This window comes from Lissotriton helveticus, chromosome 3_2 (assembly GCF_964261635.1).
Source record: "Lissotriton helveticus chromosome 3_2, aLisHel1.1, whole genome shotgun sequence".
NCBI lineage: Eukaryota > Metazoa > Chordata > Amphibia > Caudata > Salamandridae > Lissotriton > Lissotriton helveticus.
In genome coordinates this window covers 505,547,381-505,573,250 of record NC_136062.1, presented here as the reverse complement: position 1 = coordinate 505,573,250, position 25,870 = coordinate 505,547,381, and the positions used below count along the sequence as shown (strand labels likewise).

At 46.8% G+C, this 25,870-nt stretch overlaps 1 protein-coding gene across 1 annotated transcript in view; it reads left to right on the top strand.

Annotated features, from left to right (window-relative positions):
• Positions 1–12,921, top strand: part of LOC144826386 (cytochrome P450 2K1-like) — a 429,013-nt gene extending 416,092 nt beyond the window's left edge. Inside the window, exon 9 of the mRNA XM_078684711.1 lies at positions 12,740–12,921. Within this exon, the coding sequence (XP_078540837.1) occupies positions 12,740–12,921 (182 nt within the window). The remainder of the gene's footprint in view (positions 1–12,739) is intronic.
• The last annotated feature ends 12,949 nt before the right edge of the window (positions 12,922–25,870 follow it).

Below are 25,870 nucleotides of genomic sequence, written 5' to 3'. Positions count from 1 at the left end.
ATGCCTCTTGTGTGTATAAAAGGTCAGAGACCGATCAGAGCAGCAGATGAAGATACAGAAGCTCCTGGCCACAGGAACAGCACGAGGATTGCGCTCGTGAAAGTCAAGGATGCAAAGGCCTCTGTCCAGCATCACAGCTGATTTTCGAAGGTATATTTGGGAAGAAGGCACATCTGCCCAGCCTTGACAACGCTCACGATTGTTTTTTGGGCCGATGAATGAGTCACTGAATTTAAGCTTCAACTAGGGCACATGCTTAATTGATATCTGTAAGTGCTTCCGGTTGAGGTTTAATTTTTGTGCCAGGACCGTCGTGCCAGAATGAACCCTGCCCTTCATATTTATTCAAGAAGACGCCACCGTTTTGTGCCTGTTGTAACTATTTTACGATGGCGCCGGCAAGCTGCCAGCGCCATCCTAAAATAGTCACTAAATTAGCTTTAACAGGAAGCTCTAATAGATAAAATAAAGCAGGCGCTCGAGCACCTGCTTTATTTTATCTATTAGAGCTTCCTGTTGAAGCTAATTTAGTAACTATCTTAGGATGGCGCTGGCAGCTTGCCGGCGCCATCGTAAAATAGTTACAACAGGCCAGCAAGGCTTGAACTTTTGCCCCCGGAATCCGCCGCTCGCGAATTTGCGAATTCGCGGTAAATTCGCGGGAGTTCGCGGATCGCGAATTTACCAAAAATTCGCAAAATCCACGAACGTAACGGATTTTGCGCTCATACTTACTGAAGAGTTCCTTGCTGTTGTGTGCGTGGGTGGAGATTGTGTCTTCAATCGCTTTTTTCCTCGTTTCTCTGATGAGTTGATGGTGGCGGTTGGTGGCGGCTCTGAAGTTGTTGTGGGCTTCTGTGGATTTGGTGTTTTCCCAGGCCTTTTCGAGGCGGCGGCATGTGCGCCTGGATTCTCGAAGTTCGGTGGTAAACCATCTGGCTTTCTTGGCATGGGTATTGTTGTTTTTCTTGAGGGGGGCTATGGTGTTGGTGCTGTCCGAGATCCATCTATGCAGGGTTCGGGCTGCGATGTTGGGGTCGTCGTTTTCCGCATTGGTTGAGGTGGAGTTGTTGAGTGAGGAGGTGAGCTGGTCATCGGTGATTTTGGTCCAGTTTCTTTGTGGAAGCAGGTGCTGGTGTCTGTGGATGGTGGGTGTTCTGAAGGTGAAGTGGACGCAGCGATGGTCGGTCTATGGGAGTTCGGTGGTGTGGCTGAAGGTGATGGAGTTTCCTGTAGTGAAGAGGGGGTTGAGGGTGTGTCCTGCTGAGTGCGTGGGCTCGGTCACGATCTGGCGGAGTCCAATGTTGTGGAGGTTGTCCAGGAGGCATGTGGTGTTGGGGTCCAGTTGATTGTCGAGGTGGAAGTTGAGGTCCCCCAGCAGGGTGTAGTTGGTGGATGCGATGGCCTGCGGGGAGATAATGTCCGTGATGGAGTTGGCAAAGGGTCCGCGGGGTCCAGGGGGTGGGTAGATGAGGGTTCCTCGGAGGGCGGCGGTGGGGCTGGCCAGTATCTTGAAGTGAAGGTGTTCCATCAGTTCTGTGGACTCGTCAGGGAGTGTGCTCAGGCGGAGGCTGGATTTGTGGACGATGGCGATTCCTCCTCCTGGGTAGGTGGGGCGGTCCTTCCTGGAGATCTTGTATCCTTGGGGGATGGCGATGGCGAGGTACGGTCCCGAGGTGGTGTTGGTCCAGGTTTCGGTGAAGAATGCTACGTCCGGGATGGTGCTGTCAAGTAGGTCCCAGATTTCTGTGGCGTGTTTGTGGAGGGATCGGACGTTGAGGAGTTTGTATTGCAGGGTCTTTGGTTCGGTTGTGTTCTTGTGGACGGGTTGTGCTGGATCCGTGTTCTTGGCGGTGCTGCAGGTGTGCCGGCAGCGGTGACAGCTGAAGGGTCCATGGGTGTCGGCTGGTGATGCTAGCTTGCAGTTGTTGTTGCAGCCTGGGTTGAGTGCGTGGAGTGCTGCTGGGTCGTAGCGTTGGCGGGGCGGAGGTCCAGGGTTCCTGGTGCTGGTCGCGGACGGGTCGCAGACGGGCGCAGACGTGCTTGCCTTTGACGTGCCTTCGGTGCACCAGCGGCATGCCCGCAGCCCGCGGCTGCGCAGTGGCCCCCATTAAGTAGGGAAGTACAAAGATCGGGTGGTCCGAGTTGAATGGGTATTTTTGCAATTATTTATACATGGTATATAACAGAGTCTTAAACACCACAATTATTTTTCATAATATTTTTCATGTGTTTAGCGCAATAAAGGTATTGTATGCAGTATTCCAAGAATTTTATTTATTCCTTATACATGCAGTCGTACTGATTCCTGCATACCATTATTCATAGAACATCTGTATATCATTAATGTAATTGGTACAGTCATTACACAAATGGTGCTCTCAGTGAGGATAGGAAGAAGGGAGTGAGAGGTAGGTGTGGGACGTGGTAAAGGTGGTGTGACAGTATTGCATCACATTAAAATAATAACGCCTTTACAGTTAAGGTAATATCAGTGTTCCCAAAGTACATCACACATAGGTTAAAGAAAATTGTTCATTGGTTCCTATGGCGTGTAGGGTTCGGCGTAGTCTAAAATTCGACCCCGTCTAAATAGAAGGGTTATTCTTCCCTCATGCTGGGGTCTTCATCAGGACAGGATGGAGAGCCTAGAAAACAGGACATGGCCTAGTTTTAATTATCTATTGTGGTTGGGAGGCGCTTTGCATGTGGGCTAACCGAGAAGTTACCTACATGGAAAGAGGCGGAAGGCAAATCTTGCGTCACGTCTTGGGCTTTGGTTTGCTCCTATTAGTTCCAAAATCTGAAATACATTATAAGAAAAGATGGGGGAGGTGTAGGACCGGGAATGCTAAACATTTCATGGGTCATTGTGGAGAAGGGTAAACCGGTATGCAACAACTTACTTTGATCCGGCGTCTGTTATTGAAAGGTATCTTCATATAGTATGCTTCAATGTAAGCTGCACATCTTTCTGGGAGGATCATGAAACAGAAATGCAGGTTAGGTTTCTGTTCGGTACATGATCAGTATTGCAGAAAGCTACACTATGGTGATTGTAAAAAAAAATTTGGAACGAATAGTTAAAGTTTCTCCTATCCTTTTAGAATGCTCATTTCAGCCGCGATGTGACTATACAGTTGAAGGGAATTGCCCAGAGGCTATTTGGCAATTCCTACTGTGTTGACTGTTTGCTTTGGACACACGGTTTTGGTAAAAATCAAATGTGAGCATACACATACCTTATTTTTCTTTAGCAGGACTGCAGCGGTCAACGCACCTTGGCTTCGCCGGGATTATGGCTGCTCGCGGTGCAGGCGCTAGCTGCTAATGTCCAAAAAGGGGCTCGGCTCTGGTGGCCAATCGGCAGCCTCCGTTGGGGAGTGCCGTGGCGCTGGACTCTTTTCTGCAGGGGAACGTCTGAAAAGGGTCTCACGGGTTTGTCAGAGTTTGTCAAGGGGCAGATGGATCATGAACTTGCCTCTTGGGCGAACAAAGGTGTCTTGGCCGGGGCTGCAAGTGCAAACATCAGGCGTCATTGCTGTGATGCGGAAACGGTCATCATGTCAAATAAATCTATTCCATATATCAAACATGTAGGTGCATAATTGTAATAATTCAGATGTCCACCATATTAAGAATCTATGCAGTTCATTAAAATCACGTTCTAATCTGATTACAAACGGATATTTTATGTTCATCATATACGCTCGATTCAAACAGAATTATTAATGCTTATCACATACAATGGTCCTAACAGAGTGTGGTTATATGACATTGAATCTACGTAGGAATGGTAACTCAACCAGTGATGGAATATCAACATTATTACATACTTGGCTGTTTGGCCTGCTTAAGGACATCCTGCAAATACTAATCTTAGAGGTACAATATTGTCCACCCGGCAGATAAATACTTTTATCCAGGAGGGAAACTAATGCATATCAGGTAGAAACAGAGTCCTAATGAGAAGCTGTTACTGTGTGGATAGTCAGTGTGCTCGTGGGGCTCGATTTCCTTTTTATTCCGGATCAAGTCCTGCCATTTGCACAAAGTTAGCGTCATTCAGGCCTTTGTGTATTGTGTTGAATTTATGCATCCATTTGCACTCCCTGATATTCAAGACGTTGTTGAGATTGCCCCCCCGGGGTCCCAGGGTGATCTTTTCGAGTTCAATCCATTTCATGGAGTCTGGAGTGTGGGTCATTTCCATGTAATGTTCCACCAGAGGTGCCCCTATGGTCTGGCATCGAAATTCTGCTACAGTGTTGAAAAATCCGGTTTTTGATCTTTTGCTTAGTTTGCCCTATGTACATAAGATCGCATGGACAGATGATGGCATATATAACTCCACTCGAGTTGCAATTGGTGAAAGATTTCAAGTCTACCGTTAAGTTGTTATTGGTAATTTGTTTTGTCTCCCAACACGTTGAGCAGGCTTTGCATGTTGTGCACCGAAAATGGCCTACCACCTCTGGTAGATTCCATAATCCTTGTATGGTAGGTGCCTGTGGTGTGTCCAGTGAGGAACGGACAACACGGTCTCTTATGCTTCTAGCCTTTTTGAAGGCATGCATCGGTGGTTCTGGGCTGTCTATGATGTCTGCTACCAAATCCCAGTGGTTGTTTATTATTTTCTTTATCTCATTGCTTTTGTTGCAATATGTAGTGACACAGATCATTCTTTCTTGGGATGGCTGGCATTCTTTAGGCGTCAGTAAGGTACTTCGGTCCTGGAACCAGGCTCTTTTACGAGATCTTTTTACCAATCTTTTTGGATACCCTCTTTCGGTCAGGCGAATAATCAGGTCGTCCAAATCTTTAAAGTAATCCTCTTTAAGAGAGCAATTCCTCCTGATGCGGAGAAATTGCCCGAAGGGCAAATTATCCCGGAGACCTCTGGTGTGATGACTCGTATATCTCAGCAAGGTGTTCCTTTCTGCCGGCTTTCTGTAGAGGGTGGTGTATAGTTTGCCTTCATTTTCTTTAATAGTGATATCGAGGAAATCAATTGAGTTTTTGCTCTTGTGCATTGTGAATTTTGTGTCATCTGACAAGTTGAGCCATTCGAAGAAATCCTGCAACTCGACATCATCGCCGTTCCAGATCATGAGAACATTGTCTATGTACCTGACCCATGTAGAGATTTTCGTCTGGTGCGGGTTATGATGAGATAGGATACAGTGTTGTTCGTATTCAGACATGAACAGGATGGCCAAGTCCGGGGCAAAGGCTGCGCCCATGGCCACTCCCTTGCTCTGGATATAGAACTTATTTTGAAAGAAGACAAAGTTCCTTGTCATAGCGACTTCTAGTAGGTCTACGATAAACTCTGTGGGCACTCCAGCTGGTTGTTCCCTCTTTTGTAGGGCTCTTCTCATCGATTCCAAAGCGGGTCTTTGAGGTATGCTGGTGTAAAGGGAGACAATGTTCATTGTTACCAAAATTTGACTTTCTTTATCGAAATGTGCCTGATCAACCAAATTAATCACTTGCATAGTGTCCCTAAGATATGTGGGTGTATTTTCGGCCAGGGGTTTGAGGAACGTATCCACATATTTACATAGTGGTTCCAGGAGGGACCCACAGCCGGATATGATGGGGCGGCCTGGAGGCTTTGAAGGGTTTTTATGTACTTTAAGTAGTACGTATATCGTAGGCACTCTAGGTTGTTCCACATTTAAATATTCGAATTCTTTTTTGGAAAGGGAACCCATTTCCATTGCTTTCTTATTACACCATCATCATCTCTTCTTGGGCAACCTATATTTTCCCAATCTTCCTTTTCTTTGGGTTTTGCTTCATTTTGCAAATCTTTTACCTCTTCCCATGTATTCACACACCTTAGCAGCATAAGTTGACAGCCGATTCCACATGCATCGATTTTCTTGTTTACTGCCAATTGGTATCTTGCACAATGTTGGGCAACCTGGTCAGCATATCGATTACCTGCTGGCACTTTGTCATTTCCAGATTGGTGAGCAGCACACTTGACCACTGCCACTTCTTTTGGCACTTGAATTGCTTCAAATAACTCTTTTACAAAATTTCCATTTTTAATAGGGGTTCCTGAGAAAGTCAAGAAATCCCTTTACATCCAGAGTTGGCCAAAGTCATGCACAACCCAGTAACCATTCTGGCCACCAGTGTATATGGTTACTTTCCAATTCCTCCCAATTTTGCATGCTTTATCAATGCTATTAATTCGGCTCATTATGCAGATTTGACTCCAGGTAAATAGGATACTTTGATTATTCAAACCAATGTGCATATAGCATAAGCAGCAATCAATCCTCCTTCCTCATGTATCATGCATGACCCATCTACAAATAGTTCATGTTCAGGATTCATTAAAGATTCATCCTGTATGTCTTGGTGTGGCTTAGTACTGTATTCAGTGACACCTGACTATTGTTACATTTTCTGCACCTAAAATAATCCGTTCATACCTAGTCAGCCGACTAGGACTTAGCTACTGAGTACGTGTTCTTGTTAACAGAATCACGACAGCATGTGGGACATATACCGTCAGAGGGTGTCCCATCACAATAGACTCACTCTGTTCTAGACTCATGCAAGTTGGAGCAACTGATTTTAAACAAACTGGCAATGGGGATGTCATTGGGTCCAGTGTGGCAGAGAAATATGCCACAGAACGTCACATTAGGCCATGTGTCTGGGTTAGTACTGAAAGAACACAATTGTCTCTTGAGTCACAGAACAATACAAATTCTTTTGAATAATATGGCATGCCTAGGGCAGGAGTTTAGCACAGGCAGTTGTGCAATTTTACAAAAGCTGTTATGCTTTCATCATCCCATTCTTTTGCACTTTTCTTTGTCAACTGTATTAGTGGTTTTGCTAGTACTGCAAATTCCACAATCCACTAATCAATCAATCAGGGGTTTGTTAAAGCGCGACTACTCATCCGTAAGGGTCTCAAGGCGCTAGGGGTGGGGGGTGCAGGTTCCATTCCATCAAGGAGGGGGTCTGTCGAAGAGCCAGGTTTTGAGGTTTCTTGCGAAGATGAGGAGCGATGTTGTCTGTCTGAGGTGGAGCGGAAGGGCGTTCCATGCTTTGGCAGCGAGGAAGGAGAAGGAGCGGCCTCCCGATCTGGTCTTTCTGGTGCGGGGGACCACGGCGTAGGACAGCTGGGCTGATCGTAGGGTCCTTTGGGGTGCGTGGAATTTGAGTCGGCTGTTCAGGTATGCTGGTCCGGTGCCGTGAAGGGCCTTGTGTGCGTGGGTGAGCATCTTAAAGGTGATTCTCGCCTCGACGGGGAGCCAGTTGAGTGTGCGCAGGTGCTGGGAGATGTGGCAGTGTTTTGTCAGGTTGAGGACCAGTCTTGCGGCGGCGTTCTGGATGTTCTGTAGCTTGCGGATGAGGTTTTTGTTTATTCTGGCGTAGAGTTCGTTGCCGTAGTCGAGTCTGCTGGTGACCAGGGCGTGAGTGACTGTCTTTCGGTGTTCAAGGGGGATCCATTTGAAGGTCTTACGAAGGAGGCGGAGGGTGTGGAAGCAGGAAGACGAGACAGAGTTGATCTGGCGGTCCATTTTGAGCTCGGAGTCCAGGATGATTCCCAGGTTGCGTGCGTGGTCTGTGGGGGTTGGCGGGTTTCCGAGGGCGGTGGGCCACCAGGTGTCGCTCCAGGCGTCGGAGTTTGGGCCCATGATGAGTACTTCTGTTTTGTTGGTGTTTAGTTGTAGGCAGCTGTTTTTCATCCATTTGGCGACGGCTTCCATGCCTTCTCGAAAGTTGCGTCTGGCGGTGTTGGGCTCGTTGGATAGGGAGAGGATGAGCTGGGTGTCGTCTGCGTATGACACAATGTTGAGTCTGTAGGTTCTGACGATGGGGCAAGTGGAGCCATGTAGACGTTGATGAGCGTCGGGCTGAGGGAGGAGCCCTGGGGGACTCCGCAGGTGGTAGGTGTGGGGTCCGAGAGGAATGGGGGGAGTCTGACCCGCTGCATCCTGCCGGAGAGGAAGGAGCATATCCAGTCGAGGGCCTTGTCCTGGATTCCTGCGTCATAGAGTCTGCGTATTAGGGTGCGGTGGCAGACTGTGTCGAACACCGCTGATAGGTCAAGGAGGATGGGGGCTACTGTTTCTCCTTTGTACAGTAGGGTGCGGATGTCGTCTGTTGCGGCGAGGAGAGCGGTTTCCGTACTGTGGTTTTTTCTGAAGCCGGATTGGGAGGAGTCGAGGATGTTGTGTTCTTCAATGAATGTGGCGAGTTGGCTGTTGATGGCTTTCTCGATGACATTCGCTGGGAACGGGAGCAGGGAGATGAGTCTGTAGTTTTTGATGTCGGTGGGGTCCGCTGAGGGTTTTTCTTTAGGAGGGGGTTCACCTCGGCATGTTTCCAGTCGTCGGGGAACGAGGCAGTTGCCAGGGAGCGGTTGATGGTGTGGCGGAGCATGGGTGCGATGGTGTTGGCGGCTCTGTTGAAGATGTGGCACCTGACTGATCTACCGCCATGGATGCGCCAAGTAGGCATTCCTCTTCCCCACCTCTCAGGCACAGTCAATATTGATGGTCTGCAAAAAATGTGTCCTGCAAAAGAAACTGTGGGTTTACAGAATTTCTCTTACCACTTCCCTCACGGAATCTGGTGTCCACACTGTATTTGGCTTGACTCACAAAATCTGTCATAAGGGCAGGTGGTAACTGATTCTGTATTACCTGTTGCAGCTGTCTCATTGATACTTCATTCTGCGTCTGTGGATTTAAATTTTTAGTTTGGACAATATTATTCTGTATAGACTTACACTCGTTCTTCCAATGCCCCAATTTTCCACACCATTGACAGGGAAAATTTTCTTTGCCTCATCTTTACTCATTATCAACCTAGGCTTACCTCCACAATTTTCACCTTGTCCTTCTCCTTTCCCTTGTTTATTTTCTTGTTTGCTCAACTGTTGCTCTTGTTGTTCTGCCAATTTTACCTGTGCCCACATTACTTTTTCTTCTAATTTCTTTCTTTTATTGTCAATTTTGTCTCCATAGTATTTAGCATTCTTGAGGATTTCATCAATAGGCTTGGCTTGCCAACATATTTTATGGTCCTTTATCATTTGTGATATTTCTGGGTTTAATCCTGACGCAAAACGATATATAAAAATGTGTCATGTTCTTATAACCTCTTCCGCTTACTCTTCACTCAAGTATCAAAGAACCTGCTACTCCTTCAGACTTACCATTTCTAGGTGATATAAGGCCAAAGTTTCACCAGCGAACTTCTTTGCTGTCAATTACTCTCACTTTTACACAAGAAAAATCCCTAATTAGTGCTTCAAGTTTTACCTAACTATCTGCACCTACTTCATCAGAGAAGCAACCTTACTTGCAGTGTGGCTTCCAGTTACCACCCGCTATTCAATTTCCCCGGGGAATTCCAGACAACAAGCGGGTGTTGGTTAATACATAAATCAATACAAAAACCAATATGCAACTAACTACCAATCTTAACTAGGGGTGGGCGTAAGTCGCGTAATGGACTTTAGCAGAGAGACACGGAGATTGAACTAATCTCCGTGCCTCTCTGCAAATTTCCGTTACACGGCGCCCACCTGCTGCCGCCCGTCTCCTGCCTGCCTCCTGCTTCCTGCCCACCTCCCGCCCGCCTCCCGCTTTCTGCCCTCCTACTGCCCGCCTTATTAAATTATATTTAACTGAAATGAAACTTGAATTCAACTTACCTTATTGCTGCCGCAACCTTCCCCATCGCGTCTTCATCTGCAAAATGCGCATTCCTCGCCCGGACTGCGTTTGCGCAGGGTCCTGCGCATGTGCAGTTTCCAAGATGAAGCCGCGATGGGGAAGGTTGCGGCAGCAATAAGGTAAGTTTAATTCTAGTTTCATTTCAGGCTTTTAAATATAATTAAATAAGGCGAGCGGGAAGCGGGCGGGAAGCGGGAGGCCGGCGGGAGGCTGGCAGGCGGCCAACTTCCATTCCGCCCCTAAATGTGCAGAGATTTGCCGCAAATTTCTGCCCTTTTTGCGCAAGGGCAAATCTCCGCACAATTTGTGAACGGAACAGAGATGTTTGCCCACCCCTAATCTTAACTAAACCCTAACCAGCCTCTGCTTCCACGTAATACTGATGGCGTGGGATTACCAGTCCGGTTTAGTCACCTGGGCCCATACACATTCACACCTTGAACAGGTATACCATATAAAATCTACTCGCCTATCAGGATTTTGTTTACTTTTAGGACCTGTTCCCATTGAATTATAAAAATAAGATAAACAATAATGTATTTCTATATTAATAATACTAACATTAATAGGTGATTATGTGGTTCTCACATCTGTTAGTTTTTAAGCATTATAGGTTTTTCCGTGCAGTGGAGGTGCCAGCGGCCTACTGCTTGCAGCCCTCACCGTTTGTGACGTTGTTTTGCTGATACCTATTTCTGTTTCTATTTATACCAGCCTCTTCCACCCGCCTCACAGAGGAGGCAGCTGATGGATTACACAAGAAATAAGGGGTCAGGGTTTCACTCACTGCAAAATGGGGGAAAGTCTGGAGCGTCCATTGTGAGCCATGCACACAACTTGTCCCGGCATACCTCCAAAGTGCAAATCATGGTGTGCGAATCCGGCGCCTCAGCTCGGAGTGCAGCAGCATCCGTGAGGAAAGACAATGCACAATCCTGGCCGTGAGCCCATCCCTGGGGGCTGCTGCCTGTCCCTTCTCTGTCCGCGCATGAAGTTCTCAGCTCTGTCTGCTGGTGCCTCCATGCTTTGCTGGGAGTGAGAGCTCGCGTAGACCAGAGACACCCCAGTGCATCTCGACCATCTCCTCCGCAGGCCGGCGTGTGCGCGCCTGCCCACCCTCCTCCTGCTGCCTCTGCTGCCACAGTTCACCACATCCGCAAACACAGCAACAGCTGCCTGTCTCCTCCTCCGGCAGCCAGGTAAGGCCCCCACTGTCGGATGAGAGTACTAGCAAAAACAAGCATTTGCAACGGGAAATGGAAACAGGACTGCAATTGGAAGGGCAAAAAGACACAAACGGGACGGAGGTGGCGGCAGAAGTCACTGACTACAGGAGGGGAGGGGGCAACATGGGAAGAAAATAGTGTTCATAGTAAAGGGGCCAGTATCCATGGAAGGATAGAAATGATGACATGCTCGTCATAAGGAGGGACAGACTAACCTAAATCCAATCGCAAGGCACCATTTAGGACCTAAGCCAATCAAAAAGATGGGTGAAGAGTGGACTGAGCTTCGATGAAGCGTCCACGCTATACTTTATACTGCATGCCCTGCAAAGCGAGCAGCACATGCACTGCAACGCCACCTAAAAAAGGTAGGTTTAGGCCTGGCAAGAGGTTTGTTTTGCCAGTTAAAAATCGCACTTTGGAACTGCACTACAGGCTGCAGTAGCAAACCTGAGACATGTTTTAGAGGGCTATTTTAGTGGGGGGTGCATTGAGTGTTGCAGGCCCGCTAGTAGAATTTAATTGACAGGCTCTGGGACCTTATAGTACCACTGTACTAAGGATTTGCAAGTCAATTAAATGTGTCAATCCGGTGTAAGCCAATTGTGCCATATTTTAGGGAGAGAACACAAGCACGTTAGCACTGGTCAGCAGTGGTTAAGTGCACAGAGTACTAAAAGTAAAAAAAACAGGTAGAGCAAAGGAGTTGAGTGAAGACAAAAAGAACAACAAATTTGGGTGACCGTGCAGAGAGGGCCAGGTGCAACAGGTGCAACAGTAGCATGTTGCAACTTTCAATGAAGAGTACATCCCTTCTGTTAGGAAGCGGGAGTAAAGATGAGGAAATATATATCAGCTCTGCAGACAAATTCTGCCCCGTTAAAGGTATGACTTCCATGTGAAGTTTTGTTGGTAAAATCCATGAACTGTTTACAGAGCTGAATAGACGTTTTTAGCTTGACATCATAACTTCTCGGAGCACATTCATCCTAGCCAGACTATCAACTAAAACAGCGCCTTCACAGTCCCACTGGTAATCCCAGTCCCAAATTTGTATCCCAATCCCAAATCCTCTAATGGGAATGCAGGGCTGCCATTTGATGAACAATTGACAAGCGCTAAAGTTTTTGTAGTTATGTGGCCGAAAAGGTGGGCTCCATTTAGGCCCACTGTGAGCACGTCTGTCCAAGAAATATTTTACTGCAGCGGCTATTTGTTTTTTGTGTTGTATTTCTGCCCGTGTCCTTATATTCACTTTCAAAGCTATTCCAGTTTTCATCGCTGAACTTGATTAGTTGTGCTTAAAATGTACATTGATCACATATTCTCGCACAGACCTTGTTTTGGAAAATGGAAGACAGACATGCTAAACCTCCTGCTAAGTTATCACATTTACTCCATGTTTGAGTCCTACTTCACTCTGAGATACGCAATTTCCACAAATTTGCACAACTATGTAGTGTACTAAAACAAACACAAATCAGAAATACCATGAATTCCCAATATGTGTTTTACACCTCTAATATTTAAACATTTTCTCCAAAAAATTAAAAAAACGCCTTTCCATCAGCAGGTTGCCCTTTTATGCTGTTACTTTTGCTACAGGTATATTATGATTATTTTTTGATACTGGTAAGCATGCTGGTGTTAACATTGCATTCCTAAGTTTATCATTATAGTTTTTCTTTTCAGCTTTATGCACTTACCCAGTTTTTTCTTTTAAAAATGCGGTAGACAATGAATTGAGCTGGTTTCCTCTAAATCGTTATTGAATTTAAGGTCTATTTGTTCTAGGTCAACGAGTCTGCTTGGGTGAGAACCTGGCCAAAATGGTGATTTTCATTTTCTTCACAAGTCTGCTGCAGAAGTTCACTTTCTCTCCTCCTGCGAATGTAACCCACGTGGACATCAGTCCCGGAATTGGATTTGCAGTTCCTCCGCTGCCACACAGAATCTGTGCTGTATCACGATATTAAAGTGTCATTGTTAATAAAGAAAAACATCTGTACACTGTACTAAGAAAAAGGAGTCAATCTCAACATTAAGGCAGTAACAATAATAACTGGCCCTTTGAAAGGGTATTAAATCAAAAAAAAATCACAGTACTATTGTTTTGGTGAGGTATATTATAGAATGATTTTTAAAAAAATCTGTAGATTTATTGAAGTGTTCTTCAGATCTACAAGAAGAGTTAGTACCATCATTTTCACTTTTCTATTTAAGAGAATATGACTCAGTAACTCCTTCTATAATGCATATAATTCAGATGCTAATCATGTTGATTTTCTTGTGATAAGTTTCAAAGCCTTTCTCTTTTAATCCTCTCCAGCCTTGGAACAATGTGTCCTGCCGATAGACCGGTGGCACACTGCCTCTTACCGCCCTATCTTCCTGCTGAATTTTGAACCAAAGCTTCTGGGGAAAGTTCTAGTCAACCGCCTTCACTCCTGTATCAAAGACCTTGTACACCCAGACCAGACAAGCTTCATGCTACAACGCCATCACAGTTGCCTCCTACTGGGTCACCTGGTTTTATTGGCCGATATAGACAAGGCATTCGACTCTGAGCTGGATCTACCACTTTAAGCTTCTCGAAGCGTAAATCTTGTTCCACGGTTCATAGCCTATGTGAAGCTGCTCTACACAGACCTCGCTGCCTCAGTTCATGCGGCAGGTTGTTTCTCAGCCTCCTTTCCCATCTGCAAGGGCACGGAACAGTCCCTGCTTCTGTTCACCTTGGAAATAGACCCCATGGTGGCGTGGGTGCGTCGGGACCCAATAGTCAGGGGGATGGACTGGTCATTCTGATAGGATCCCACTCTACGAGGATGATGTCCTTTTCTTTTCGTCATACCCATGGTTCTCAGGCCCGTGTCATCCAAATCCTCCCCATCTTTGGTGAGACTACAAGTCTCTATGCCAAACCATCGAAATTTACACTCTTTCTCATTCACAGAGTCAGGCCTGGGCTTCGGAGTTGATCATTGCTGAAACAGGCTTCAAATACCCAGGGGTCTATATATCACAGTGTCCTAAGATCTCCCAGATGCACGATATTGATCCACTGCTCCCGGATGTCCGAAATGAGACGACAATATGGTCACAATTACCCCTATCTCTGTACGGAAGTTCTGCAATTTTCAAGATGATATCCTTACCACCCCTACTCTATCGGCTCCAGAATTATTTATACTTGATCCCTCCGTTGTGGTTCACTTAGATTAAGAGAGGGGTATTGCGTTGTGGTGTCTGATGTTCAAGCGTACTACTCCACCTCGCACCTCCTAGTGATCAATGAATGGTGGTATGGGTCCCAGACAGACCTGGCATATGCCGTTGAGAAGATCTCCATGGCCGGCGTCCCCCTGCTTCATTTCCTATACAGCAATGCATCATTAGACAGGCTTCCTCCGGCATTTCAGACAGTCATACAGTCATGGAGTCAGGTGGTTTGGTAAATGGGTTGGTGAGGGAGGCTGACAGGCTCCACTTCCCTTTGGCGGGGTACCTATCTACGGACGGTTTTGGCGATTTGTGGGTTTCACAAATGGGACCTCATCGGTTCTCTATGTTAGTGATATTATGCAGGGGACCACACTTAAATCCTTTAAGAGGCTGCAATCAGATTATGACCTACACAGATCACAGTTCCATTGCTTTCTGCAACTTCGACATGCCATAGCCCGACAGATTCGACAGGTGGAGTCCCTGCCAGAGTTCCACCCACTGGAGGGCCACTTGCTGATGGGGGACATAGTGAATCACAAAATTGTGCAAATCTACCAGGCACTCAATACACACACTAGGACCACTAGCCACAAAACTAGAGAGGCGTGAGCAGCGGACTTGTCGGCCCCTATGGATGACGACTGCGCCGAGGACTTGGCTAGTCCTCGATATGCTGCTGTGTCCACCAGATATAGACCTATACAATTTAAATACCGCCACAGGGTATATTACAGTCATCACAGGCTATGGAAATGGGTGCATATCAGTTCCCTTTGTGTCTCCGCTGCCGGGCAGACGATAGGTAATTTGTACACACGGTGTGGAGCTGCGCAGCAATTCAGTCATTCTGGTCCAGTGTGTTGTCTTGTTTGGGCCGCATCCTGGTGTGGGATATTCTGCTAGACGCTAGACTGGTGTTTCTACATAGCACAGAGGACATTGGCGGAACCGCTAAAAGAGATCAATCAATCAATCATAGCATTTATATAGCGCACTACTCACCCGGAGGGTCTCAAGGCGCTGGGGGGGTCCGCTACTGCTCGAACAGCCAGGTCTTGAGCTGCTTCCTGAAGGCGAGGTGGTCCTGGGTCAGGCGGAGGTGGGTCGGAAGGGAGTTCCAAGTCTTGGCAGCCAGGTAGGAGAAGGACCTTCCTCCTGTGGTGGCTCTTCGGATGCGGGGGACGGTGGCGAGGGCGTGGCTGGTCGATCGAAGCTGGCGTTTGGGAGCGTAGAAGTTGAGGCGGCTGTTGAGGTATCCTGGTCCTTGGTTGTGTAGGGCTTTGTGTGCATGGGTGAGGAGCCGGAAGGTGATTCTCTTGTTGACCGGGAGCCAGTGCAGGTCTCTCAGGTGTCCGGAGATGTGGCTGCGGCGGGGGATGTCCAGGATGAGTCATGCTGAGGTGTTCTGGATCCGTTGGAGTCTTTTCTGGAGTTTGGCGGTGGTTCCAGCGTAGAGGGAGTTGCCGTAGTCCAGACGGCTGGTGACGAGGGCCTGGGTGACCGTCTTCCTGGGACACCTTTTATTCTTTTATTCTTAGGCCTTGCGTTAGCTAAGCGAGACATAGCGCAGCACTGGAAGGACCCATCCCCACCCAGCGTCACTAATTGGAAAAATGCGTTAGATAGATGCATGTCTGCAGGAATTGTGGTTTTTCAGGCGAGAGAGTGCCCAAAGAAGCACATGAAGCTTTGATCTCGGTGAGCCACTTACAAAGGTATAGATTTGCCCCCATTGTCGCAGGCCACCACTTCTGATCCCATTGAACAATTGGTTGTGAGCAATTTACCTGTATAGTCCATTGTCGTGGATGATATGTGGCTGGAAATGTATAAATCATGTACTTGAAATGTTTGGTGCTTCCTGGGGGGGGACAGGGGTTATTTTGTTTCCTAGGTATGTTGCTCTGCAGACTCTTCAGGATTTCTATGATATACCTGGAGTTTCTCACTTCTGCAATTCCTTTGTACGTTCTCTGTTGACTTACACCCATCTGGTGCACTGAAAACTCAATACATTTGTTGTTTTAAAAAAAAACATGTAGGGCCTTATTCATGAGGCTTTGCAACAGTTTTACACTTCCGTTGCGTCACTTTTTGTGACACATCCATGACGTAAAACATGCCTCCTGTTGCACCCTATTTACAAAGTGACGCATCTAAGCAGATGCGTCACTTTGTAAATCCATGCACCACATTATAGCTATGTCAGGTATAATGAATGCAGGGGGGGGGCGTTCCCACGTAAGTAAGCCTCATAGAAGTGACGCAGTGAAATCTACGAGATTTCACTGCGCCACTTCTAGGGTGCAAATGCATCAATATCTTCTGCCTGCCTCACAGCAGACGTAAGACTGATGCAGGCCCTTTCACATGGGGCTTGCCCCATGTGAAATGACACATTGCAGGAGTTGCAATGCGCCTACAGATAGGTCAGAAATACTGATGTATCTGTAACTCCTTGAGACATGATGCATCATACTATACATATGATGCATCCATCATGTTGAAAGGAGGGCGCACTGAGAGGTGAAGCATCGCTGCTTTTACGCAGCGATGCGTCACTTCTCATAAATGAGGCCCTTAGTCGGGTTAGGAGTTCCTTCACTGCGCCCTACGAATATCAATAAACAACAAACATAAAAACACACACATACACATAATATAGAGTATACACTGTGACTTCTGACCTATGGCTTTTAGCTCGACCGATACGTTGTTATGTTACTTTTGCTTTGTTCATTCATCATGGTTTTTGTGTGAAAGTGGTTATTAGTTTGGACAGATTGAAGGGCGTATTTATGAGCCTGTTTGCATCTTTCTTGCACCACGCAGTATGGTGCAAAATTGACACAACTCTAAAATGAGGTTTATGAAGCCACGCAAGCCCACGTCTCGTGTCCCCGAGTGGCTTCATAAATTTTGAGTAAAGCTACGCAGCATAAATTGCTCTATTGCCTTACTTGTCACTTCCTCTTCTTATCTGTGCTGCATTCTGCAGGACACAAAGACAGTTGACTGTACCTCTAAGGATTGGCTTTTTGCAGGACAAATAATCCTGCATGCAACACAGGCACCTTAGCACACTGGTGCCTTCCTTGGTGCTTGGCAGTCAAAAAGGCACCAGCGCAGGGTAAGAGGCATTCTTTTAAATGTGTGTAGTGCATTCCTGCCCTTTCCCTGTAACACAGCACAGCAAGGTGACTTGTTGCATTGCTGTTAGAACTGTCAGCCCTAGGGTGGTTTTACCCCGTTTATTCCCCCTTTTTGCCTAATTTTTGCCACCATCTTTTCGTTGGACCTAGGCCTCTGGTGCCTTACCACTGCCAAACAGTACTGAGTTGCATGTGCTCTCTCCTAATAACATGGCTGCTTCAGGACCCTGCTACTGCGGAGTGGCCATTGTACATGCACACACCAGTAGTTAGGAGCAGGCTGGGACATACTACTACTATATCCTTGCCGTCCCGCCTTTTTGTCTCATAGACAGACATATAAAAGCTCCTGAAACCTTCCAGCCCAGGGAGGAGTCATGCGTTGCCGCCTTTCAGGAGGGTCACCTGACCAAGGGGTATAAGAGGAAAGGAGGGAAACCTGACAAGTTAGTTGGGACACCACTGGACCTGGGGCAACCTCTGCCGGAGCATAGGCGGTTGGGCCTAGGGGGGAGCCTACATTACTGAGACTGACTAAGCTTAGGCCCTGCTGTACATAAGATAGCTGAGGGACTCTGCCAGCCTGCTGACCTTGCCCAGTGATGGGGAAACCCAGGGGACCAACTCCAGTGTGCTGCAGAGAGACATCCTGCCTTTTATGCCTGCCAACTCAACCCTTACCTGTCCCCCTACTGCCATCAAGAACCTATAACTGCGTCTTGCCATAATTAGCGCTGGGACTGGAGCGCTGAGGACTCTATGAGAGCTGCTGCTGCTGGGGGATCAACAGGTAAAGCACTGTGCCCACCTAGCGCTATATTATAACAACTGAGCCCACCTAGCGCTATACTGTTAGATCTGAGCCCGCCTTGCGCTAAGGAGAAGTAATCTGCTGTGCTGGCCAGCGCTGTGCCCTCTGAGCACTACTTGCCAACATCACTGCTGCAGCCCAGGACCTGGCTGTGCCCCTTTGCGCCTTGCCTTCTACACGCTGGGGCCTCTAAGCGCTAATTGCCCAATCACGGCTGCAGCCCCTGGTACCTGTGAAATGGCGCTGTGCTGGTGGGAGCGCAAATTGCCGAGTATCACCGCTGCAGCCCGGGCGCCGTGAAACCTGAGGCGCTGCCTGCACCTCGAGCCCGTGTGTGCCTTTGGCTAGGGCGCTGCTGCCGAACGCACCTGGGGCCCAGAGATCAACGCCATGGCCCCGGCGCCTCGTAGGAGGAAGCAGTTTCTGCCCCGAAGTCATCGCCGTGGCCCCCAAAGTCTGGGGAGGGCCGCCGCGGTAGTGGAGAAGGCAGCGTGGGCGTCTCCACATGACTGGGGCACCAGCCGCATCATCAGCCGCGCCCCCCTGAAGGTTGCGCACTCATTTGCGGGTGCGGCTGTGCCCCTGAGGGACTCATTCTGATTGGCTGGGAGGCTGGGAAGGAGCTGGAAGCTCAAGGCCGGTCCAGGCCTCAGCGGGGTGGCTCTCAGAAGAGCGGGAGCCCCCCCTGTCTCTCCCAGCCCAGCTGAGAGTGTGTGAAGACCCAGAGTCCAGGCACAGAACAGTGAGTGTATGTAAGACAAGGGGAGAGGTAGGGAGAGTACTTTGACACTCTTGTTCCCCGGTCAATAATCAATAAACAAGAAAGGAGTGTCCATGTAGAAAGGACTAAGCCGTTCACGGGAGCACCAGTACACCCACACTGGGATGTTTAAGAAAGCCCTCACTCACCACCTGGTGATGACATGCTTCATCATCGGGCCCCACCAAAGAGACCGAGTGTCTCTTTGGTGTGCTGCAACGCCAGGATTACTGCGGAGCGGGATAGTGGGTAGAGGGCGTGTTGTGTGCAAAAGAAAATTAGTGAGTGATGGAGGTATTAAAAAATGTCAGTAGTGTATCTGAGATAACAATTTATTAAATGATCACTAAGGACACTGGATTTAAAAGAATGTGAGGGACCAGTCCACTTTTATTGAGTGGTGGGTTCCTATAGGGTAGTCGACATGTTTCTTGCCATTGAAACGGTGTTAATTTACCTGGCAATTCATCAGGACTCGGTGTAATAAACCCCGGCGGTATGGGCACGCTAAGGCCCACCCTTACCTAGGGACGTGAGTGTAAAAATAATCAAAATGTGAAAAGTGCAAAAAAATTAGGAATAGTGAACTTATTCCTAATTACTCCTGGTTTAGGAGGCTTCTACTGATCGTTTCTGCACCTAGAAAAAAGGACAGAGACATACAGATAGAACAAGACAAACATTTAGAATTACTCCTGGTTGTCAAAGGTTCTGTAGTGAATAACGTGCTCCAAAGGTGAAAGGCACTCTAGCTGTGGGAGAATAGCGCTATAGTTAACACCACCTGCTAGCCCCCGGTTCGCATGAGCTAAGAGAGGTGTAGTGTACTATTCGTGGTACAAACTAGAAGTGACTAAGGGATAAAAACAGTGAAAATCTTCATAGAAGATCGTCAACCTTGCGATCAATATAGAAATACAACAAGGATCGCCATCAAATTAAAATTGTCTCACTTTTCCGGTGTTATGACAAAACACCATGGGTCTCAGGAGGGGGGTGGAAGCGTATTCGGCACACCCTGTAATTTGGCAGAACAAAGGAGAGACACAAACGGCATCAAAATCGTGTAAATACCTCTTAGAAAGCGGAGCGCAATCTGTTCTTAGCTCCATTCTCAGCAGAAAGCTTCCACTTACGCCCTTGACGCTCGGCACCCGTAGTCCACCTACGTCACCCTCTAACTGGACCCCGTAGATGCTACCGCGGGGTCGGTTAAGGGTTTTAAAGTGAAGCGGCGAGGCGGCAATTGCTTCCGGGTGGGCGTGGCCAAATGACGTGTTGCCGTTCAAGGTGTTTGGTTGGATAATCGTTGCTAGGTGCTCCGTGTAAACACGGAAGTTGTGTTCGTGGAGCGCAATCATTACCAGATTGTTCGTTGCTTAGTAACTGGGTTAGGCATGGAAGGCGAGTAATTCTGATTGGCACAAAGACGCCGTGCGTATTTTGCCTTCCAGTTGCAGGTTATGAACCAGTATATGACAGTGCTTAGTCAATAAGCCATGTTTCTTAGAGGAAAAACTATCCAGGGACTTATGGCAAATAGTTAAACACTTAGAAAAAATGCAGGATGGTTGTCGTTGTTGCAACCAGTTACTGTTAGAATCTGTTAAGATGGGGATCATAGGATTTAAAATTAAAGAGCCCGTTGTGCAGTTCTTTTTGGTCGAATTATGCTGACTCCAATCTCGTTCATTTCATTACGGTATTCCAAGGAATATCATCGTTAAGACCCGTAAGGTGGGTACCCAATCTGTACACCCACCTTTGCTCTTTTTCAAAAAGGAGGTTTTGAAGGTTCGGGGTGTTAGTCACATGCTCGATGACAGTCCAACGCAAGTCGTTGGGAGTGTGACTGTGCTCCAAGAAATGACGACTCAATTTCGTGGTCAGTTTTTTGCACCTGATATTGGAACGGTGTTCCCCTATCCTTAGCTTAACTTTACGGGTCGTCATCCCTACATAAGCGTTAACTATAGCGCTATTCTCCCACAGCTAGAGTGCCTTTCACCTTTGGAGCACGTTATTCACTACAGAACATTTGACAACCAGGAGTAATTCTAAATGTTTGTCTTGTTCTATCTGTATGTCTCTGTCCTTTTTTCTAGGTGCAGAAACGATCAGTAGAAGCCTCCTAAACCAGGAGTAATTAGGAATAAGTTCACTATTCCTAAATTTTTTGCACTTTTCACATTTTGATTATTTTTACACTCACGTCCCTAGGTAAGGGTGGGCCTTAGCGTGCCCATACCGCCGGGGTTTATTACACCGAGTCCTGATGAATTGCCGGGTAAATTAACACTGTTTCAATGGCAAGAAACATGTCGACTACCCTATAGGAACCCACCACTCAATAAAAGTGGACTGGTCCCTCACATTCTTTTAAATCCAGTGTCCTTAGTGATCATTTAATAAATTGTTATCTCAGATACACTACTGACATTTTTTAATACCTCCATCACTCACTAATTTTCTTTTGCACACAACACGCCCTCTACCCACTATCCCGCTCCGCAGTAATCCTGGCGTTGCAGCACACCAAAGAGACACTCGGTCTCTTTGGTGGGGCCCGATGATGAAGCATGTCATCACCAGGTGGTGAGTGAGGGCTTTCTTAAACATCCCAGTGTGGGTGTACTGGTGCTCCCGTGAACGGCTTAGTCCTTTCTACATGGACACTCCTTTCTTGTTTATTGACAGAACAGTGAGTGCCACACGGAGGATGAAGCCACAAGTAAACCCCCTGTGGGAGGACGGAGATAACGGTGGGGATAGCGGGGGAATCATACCAGATTGGAGTGGCTGCCCTGTGACCGCCCCTCCCCTCAGGAGACTGCTACAGGGCCACAAAGGCCCAATTTAACCCCTTCTGTGAAGCTGCTGGGCCGGACTGGGCATAGAACTGACATTTGCACTTAGGGCTTCCCCTGAATCGAATACAGACTGCCCTTCCTAATGCTGAGCCCTACTATTAACCATATGCCCAAGAGATAAGTTGTTGATGACCATGCTTACAGGAAATCTGGCCTTTATTAGATAAGACCCTAGTAAATGTTGTGCATGTTACCTTGATGTCAACTGTTTTGATGCTATGTTCATGCTCCCAGAGTGTCGCCTCATTGCAGAAATGCAGAGAGGAATGTTACCGATACCAATTTTTGCATAAGAAATGTTGCATATGAAGTCCCTGAATATCAAAAGTGCTATTTTTTATGAAATTGATGTTTGAGAGTTGGTTGCTCCATTTGCCTAGTAACTAAGAAGAAATGCCTGCCTCAACTCAAAATGAGATAATGAGATAAAGAGTCTTGGTTTCTAAAACAACCTAGTGTGGTGTCATTCTATTGCGTGCGAGTTACTGTCTCAGTGCGAGGGGGTGCTGCACCACTACTTTACACATTGCCTTCAGGTGCCTTCTTGCCTCGCGCCAAGCTACCGTTTCGGAATTGGTGACCCCAGTTCTAACAATTGCACTGCATGGTAATGTCACAAATATGTCCCTGAGTTTCACTCTAAGCAATATAGTTGCTATCCTGGTCTAGCTACAGCACAGAGCAGAAAAAGTATAAAGCAGTCAGTAATACGAAAACTGTTACACAGTCATAAAAAAAATACCATTCCAATTGTCGTGCAGGCCTCAGCCAGACCCGCTAGTGCAAGGGGTTCGCCCTTCTGCGCACGAAGTCCTCAGACCCAAAGGAAAAAGTTGGCACGGAAACTGGAATTGCAAAACATAGGATTTATTACACCTCATGAGGTGGTGCTAAAGTTCAGACAATACCCTTCGGCACTATGAGAAGTAGCACAAAGGGCTACTGGACACATGGTTTATTTATACCCATACAGGGGCTCAAGAGAAGGCGGTACAAAGCATAAGAGCAGATTTTATGTCCATACAAGGTAATATCGAGAAGCACAATCGATCAGTGGGAGGAGTTAACAGTCTTGGGGTCTCGGCTAACACATTCCGATCTAGGGCTAACCATTAGAGAAGCTAACCGTAGAGAAGTGTGGCTCAATGGTTAGAGCGGCAGACCCTGATGCAGTAGTCTGGCCGGGACCAGGGTTCAACAATTCCCGCCTCGGCGGGTCTCAAGCTCAATTTCCTCGGACCTGATAATTCTCGCCTCGGTGCCTATTCTAATCATGAGTCCCACTCTGCAACTCTGGGCAATAGCTTGCTTAATCTCTACAACGGTCCCAACAACGCTGAGGATGCCTGACTTCACCTTGGGGGTGCCCAGGAGTGGGCTCGTCACAGGGAAAAGCCAGGAAGGGTTCCTCGGCGCCGAGATGCCTACGGGTAGTCGTGCGCTATACAAGTGCGTAATCATTTCATCATCATTTCATTTCATTTCATAATTTCATCGTTTCATTTCATCATTAGCAGATGCAGACCCTAACGGTCAGCGGCAAAACACAGAGATGCTATTATTAGACTGTTGCCGGGCAGATTCAAAGGCCATGAGCAGAAAGATAGGACAACGCATATGGTTGGCACGAGGCAGCATGTGGCAGGCAAAATAGCTGCAGTGAATTCAAAATGTATGCAACCAAACGTCAAGATAATGGCTAAAACTCAGATGTCTTTTGCTAACGCTCAACTCATTCGCCGTCATAATACAACAGACAACCCTTTTAGCCTTAGCTAATGACATATGCCCTTTTTGGATAATATGTGCATTCATCCCGTAAATCTATGCACATTATATTGGTCACTTCTTTATCCAATAATTGTTGCACTTTTGTGGCATTTCGTTTGGACGGTATGCAGGCATTTATGCACATAGAACATAGCATTGGACCGCAATGTATACACATACAACAGGTAAAAATCAATGCGATGGCAACACACAGGATAGTCAGTAGTTTCCAATCCCAAGCCGAAACCAAAGTCCAAAACCATCCAGCAAATGTCCAGGTACCATTTTTCTCATGAATATCAGAAGCTATTTTGTGCAGTTTAAGAATTGCTTCATATACAGAAGGCGAATTATCAGGTATGTATACGCAACAACTACTTCCGATGACTTTACATGCTCCTCCTCTATCTGCTAACATAACATCAAGAACCATTCGGTTCTGAAGAGTTACAATTCTAGCAATTTGCAGTTCCTCAGTAATGTTACCAAGTGCTACAACAGTTTCATTGGTGACAGCTTCTACAACTCTAGTCAATCGTCGTATTTTCCTGCTATTTAAGGCAGCACCTACAAACAGGAACAGGCCTAAATTAAAATCAACATATTGCTGCAGACTAGTGTCTGTTTGATCGATGTCATCAATCCGAATCGTTCGCTTATAACGGTTCATGGAAATATTTTTAAACAGTTTAAAATCTCGGTGATAAGAAGCAGGTGCAAGAAAAACAGGTGGCCATAGGAAAGATACATAACAAATACCAGACCACCCTATAGGTAATCTATGATACCCATGACTTCCACATACTAGATATGTGTTATGTGAAGCCAAAAATGTACTATCATTTATTCCATCTATATTTAACACAACAACACATTCACTAACTCCCACTGGAATTTGTCCAGTACTTTGTACACAGAGGTTAGCTTTTGTTCGTGTTACAGTAATCACAGATTCATTGCTCGTGGTAGAGACTCTTGTATGGGTAAAAACATAAGGTGTAGATGCATTGTCCGGTCGATATTCTTCCCACTCCCATACAGTTCCATTCGCTTGAGGATAACCATGTTCATCTTGATAACATTCTTTATTCAAACGGAAGAGAAGTCCACCTACTAAGGTTTTCTGTTCGAAAAGAGAAGAGTGTACCAGGCTCAACAAGAACCATTGTGTGAAAAGGGAAGTGGAATAAACGGCGTGCCACCTTTCTTCTGATGAGCTGGAAGCATATCACAAATCCAACAGTTTGAAGTATTTGTGGCGTCGTGGGTATGGTGGAGCATTTGAACAAAAGTGTTATTCAGATAAGATTCTCGATGCTTATGCTCATGATAGGGAAGAGTAAAATGCTGATGCTCTTCCGGAATCGGAGTAGTAGGAACCACAAGAAATTTCCGAGCAGGACTCACCACTTCAACTGACCAGGTGATCACTGCTATAACTGTTAAAACAACAAAACACCTAATACTCCCAAAATCCTTTTCTTGGTAGTATTCATAGTCACAAAGTCTTCTTCAAACTAAAAAACTGAAAAAACTAAAATAGTCAATGAGCTCTTTACTCTGGGCAGACGTTGGTTTCTTCACCACAGACCAAGACAGGTGTCACTACACTATGCAGGGCTGATCCCCCTCCCTTGTCATATCGGCTCTCCTTTTCCACTACCCAGAGCGGTTGCTCAACCAGTCTCGCAACAAAAAACTTCAAAATACTCTCTTTGATCTCAAATCGTAGCGTGCTGCTCCAGGAGTCGTCTGGTCCGGGAAGAACTCTGCAGATCCGTCAGGTGATACAGCAGGGCCTTTCTCATTAGTCAAGATATCCCGATGATCGGCCAAAACAGCAGGTTCCACCAAGGTCGGCAGTACCTTGCGACAATGGGTACTATGAACCCAGTTCTTCTTGTTGGTAACTCTGACTGCCGTTCTTGTGGCGAGGAGTACTTGCTCTGGTCCACGCCACCTCGGTTCCAAGCTGCTTGACCTCTCGAATAGTTTTATCATCACGTGATCACCAGGACAGAGTTCATGGCCCTCACCTTGGGATTTATCAGGGAGTGCTTCTCAAACCTGTTGATGAATAGAAACCAAGCTGTCAGTTAATTGTGCCAAATAGTCATTCATTAAAACACAAGGTACATCGTACACAGAACTTGGCTTCGGAACTCCCCAAATGTTCATCGGCCGTCCAAACACCACCTCGTACGGGGTAAGACCCGTCCGAGAATGTGGCACCGATCTAATGAACAACAATGCCAATGGCAGCGCATCTTGAGCTTGAGAGTGCCATTATACCTTTCCACCAATCCTGCAGATTGTGGATGGAACATAGCATGT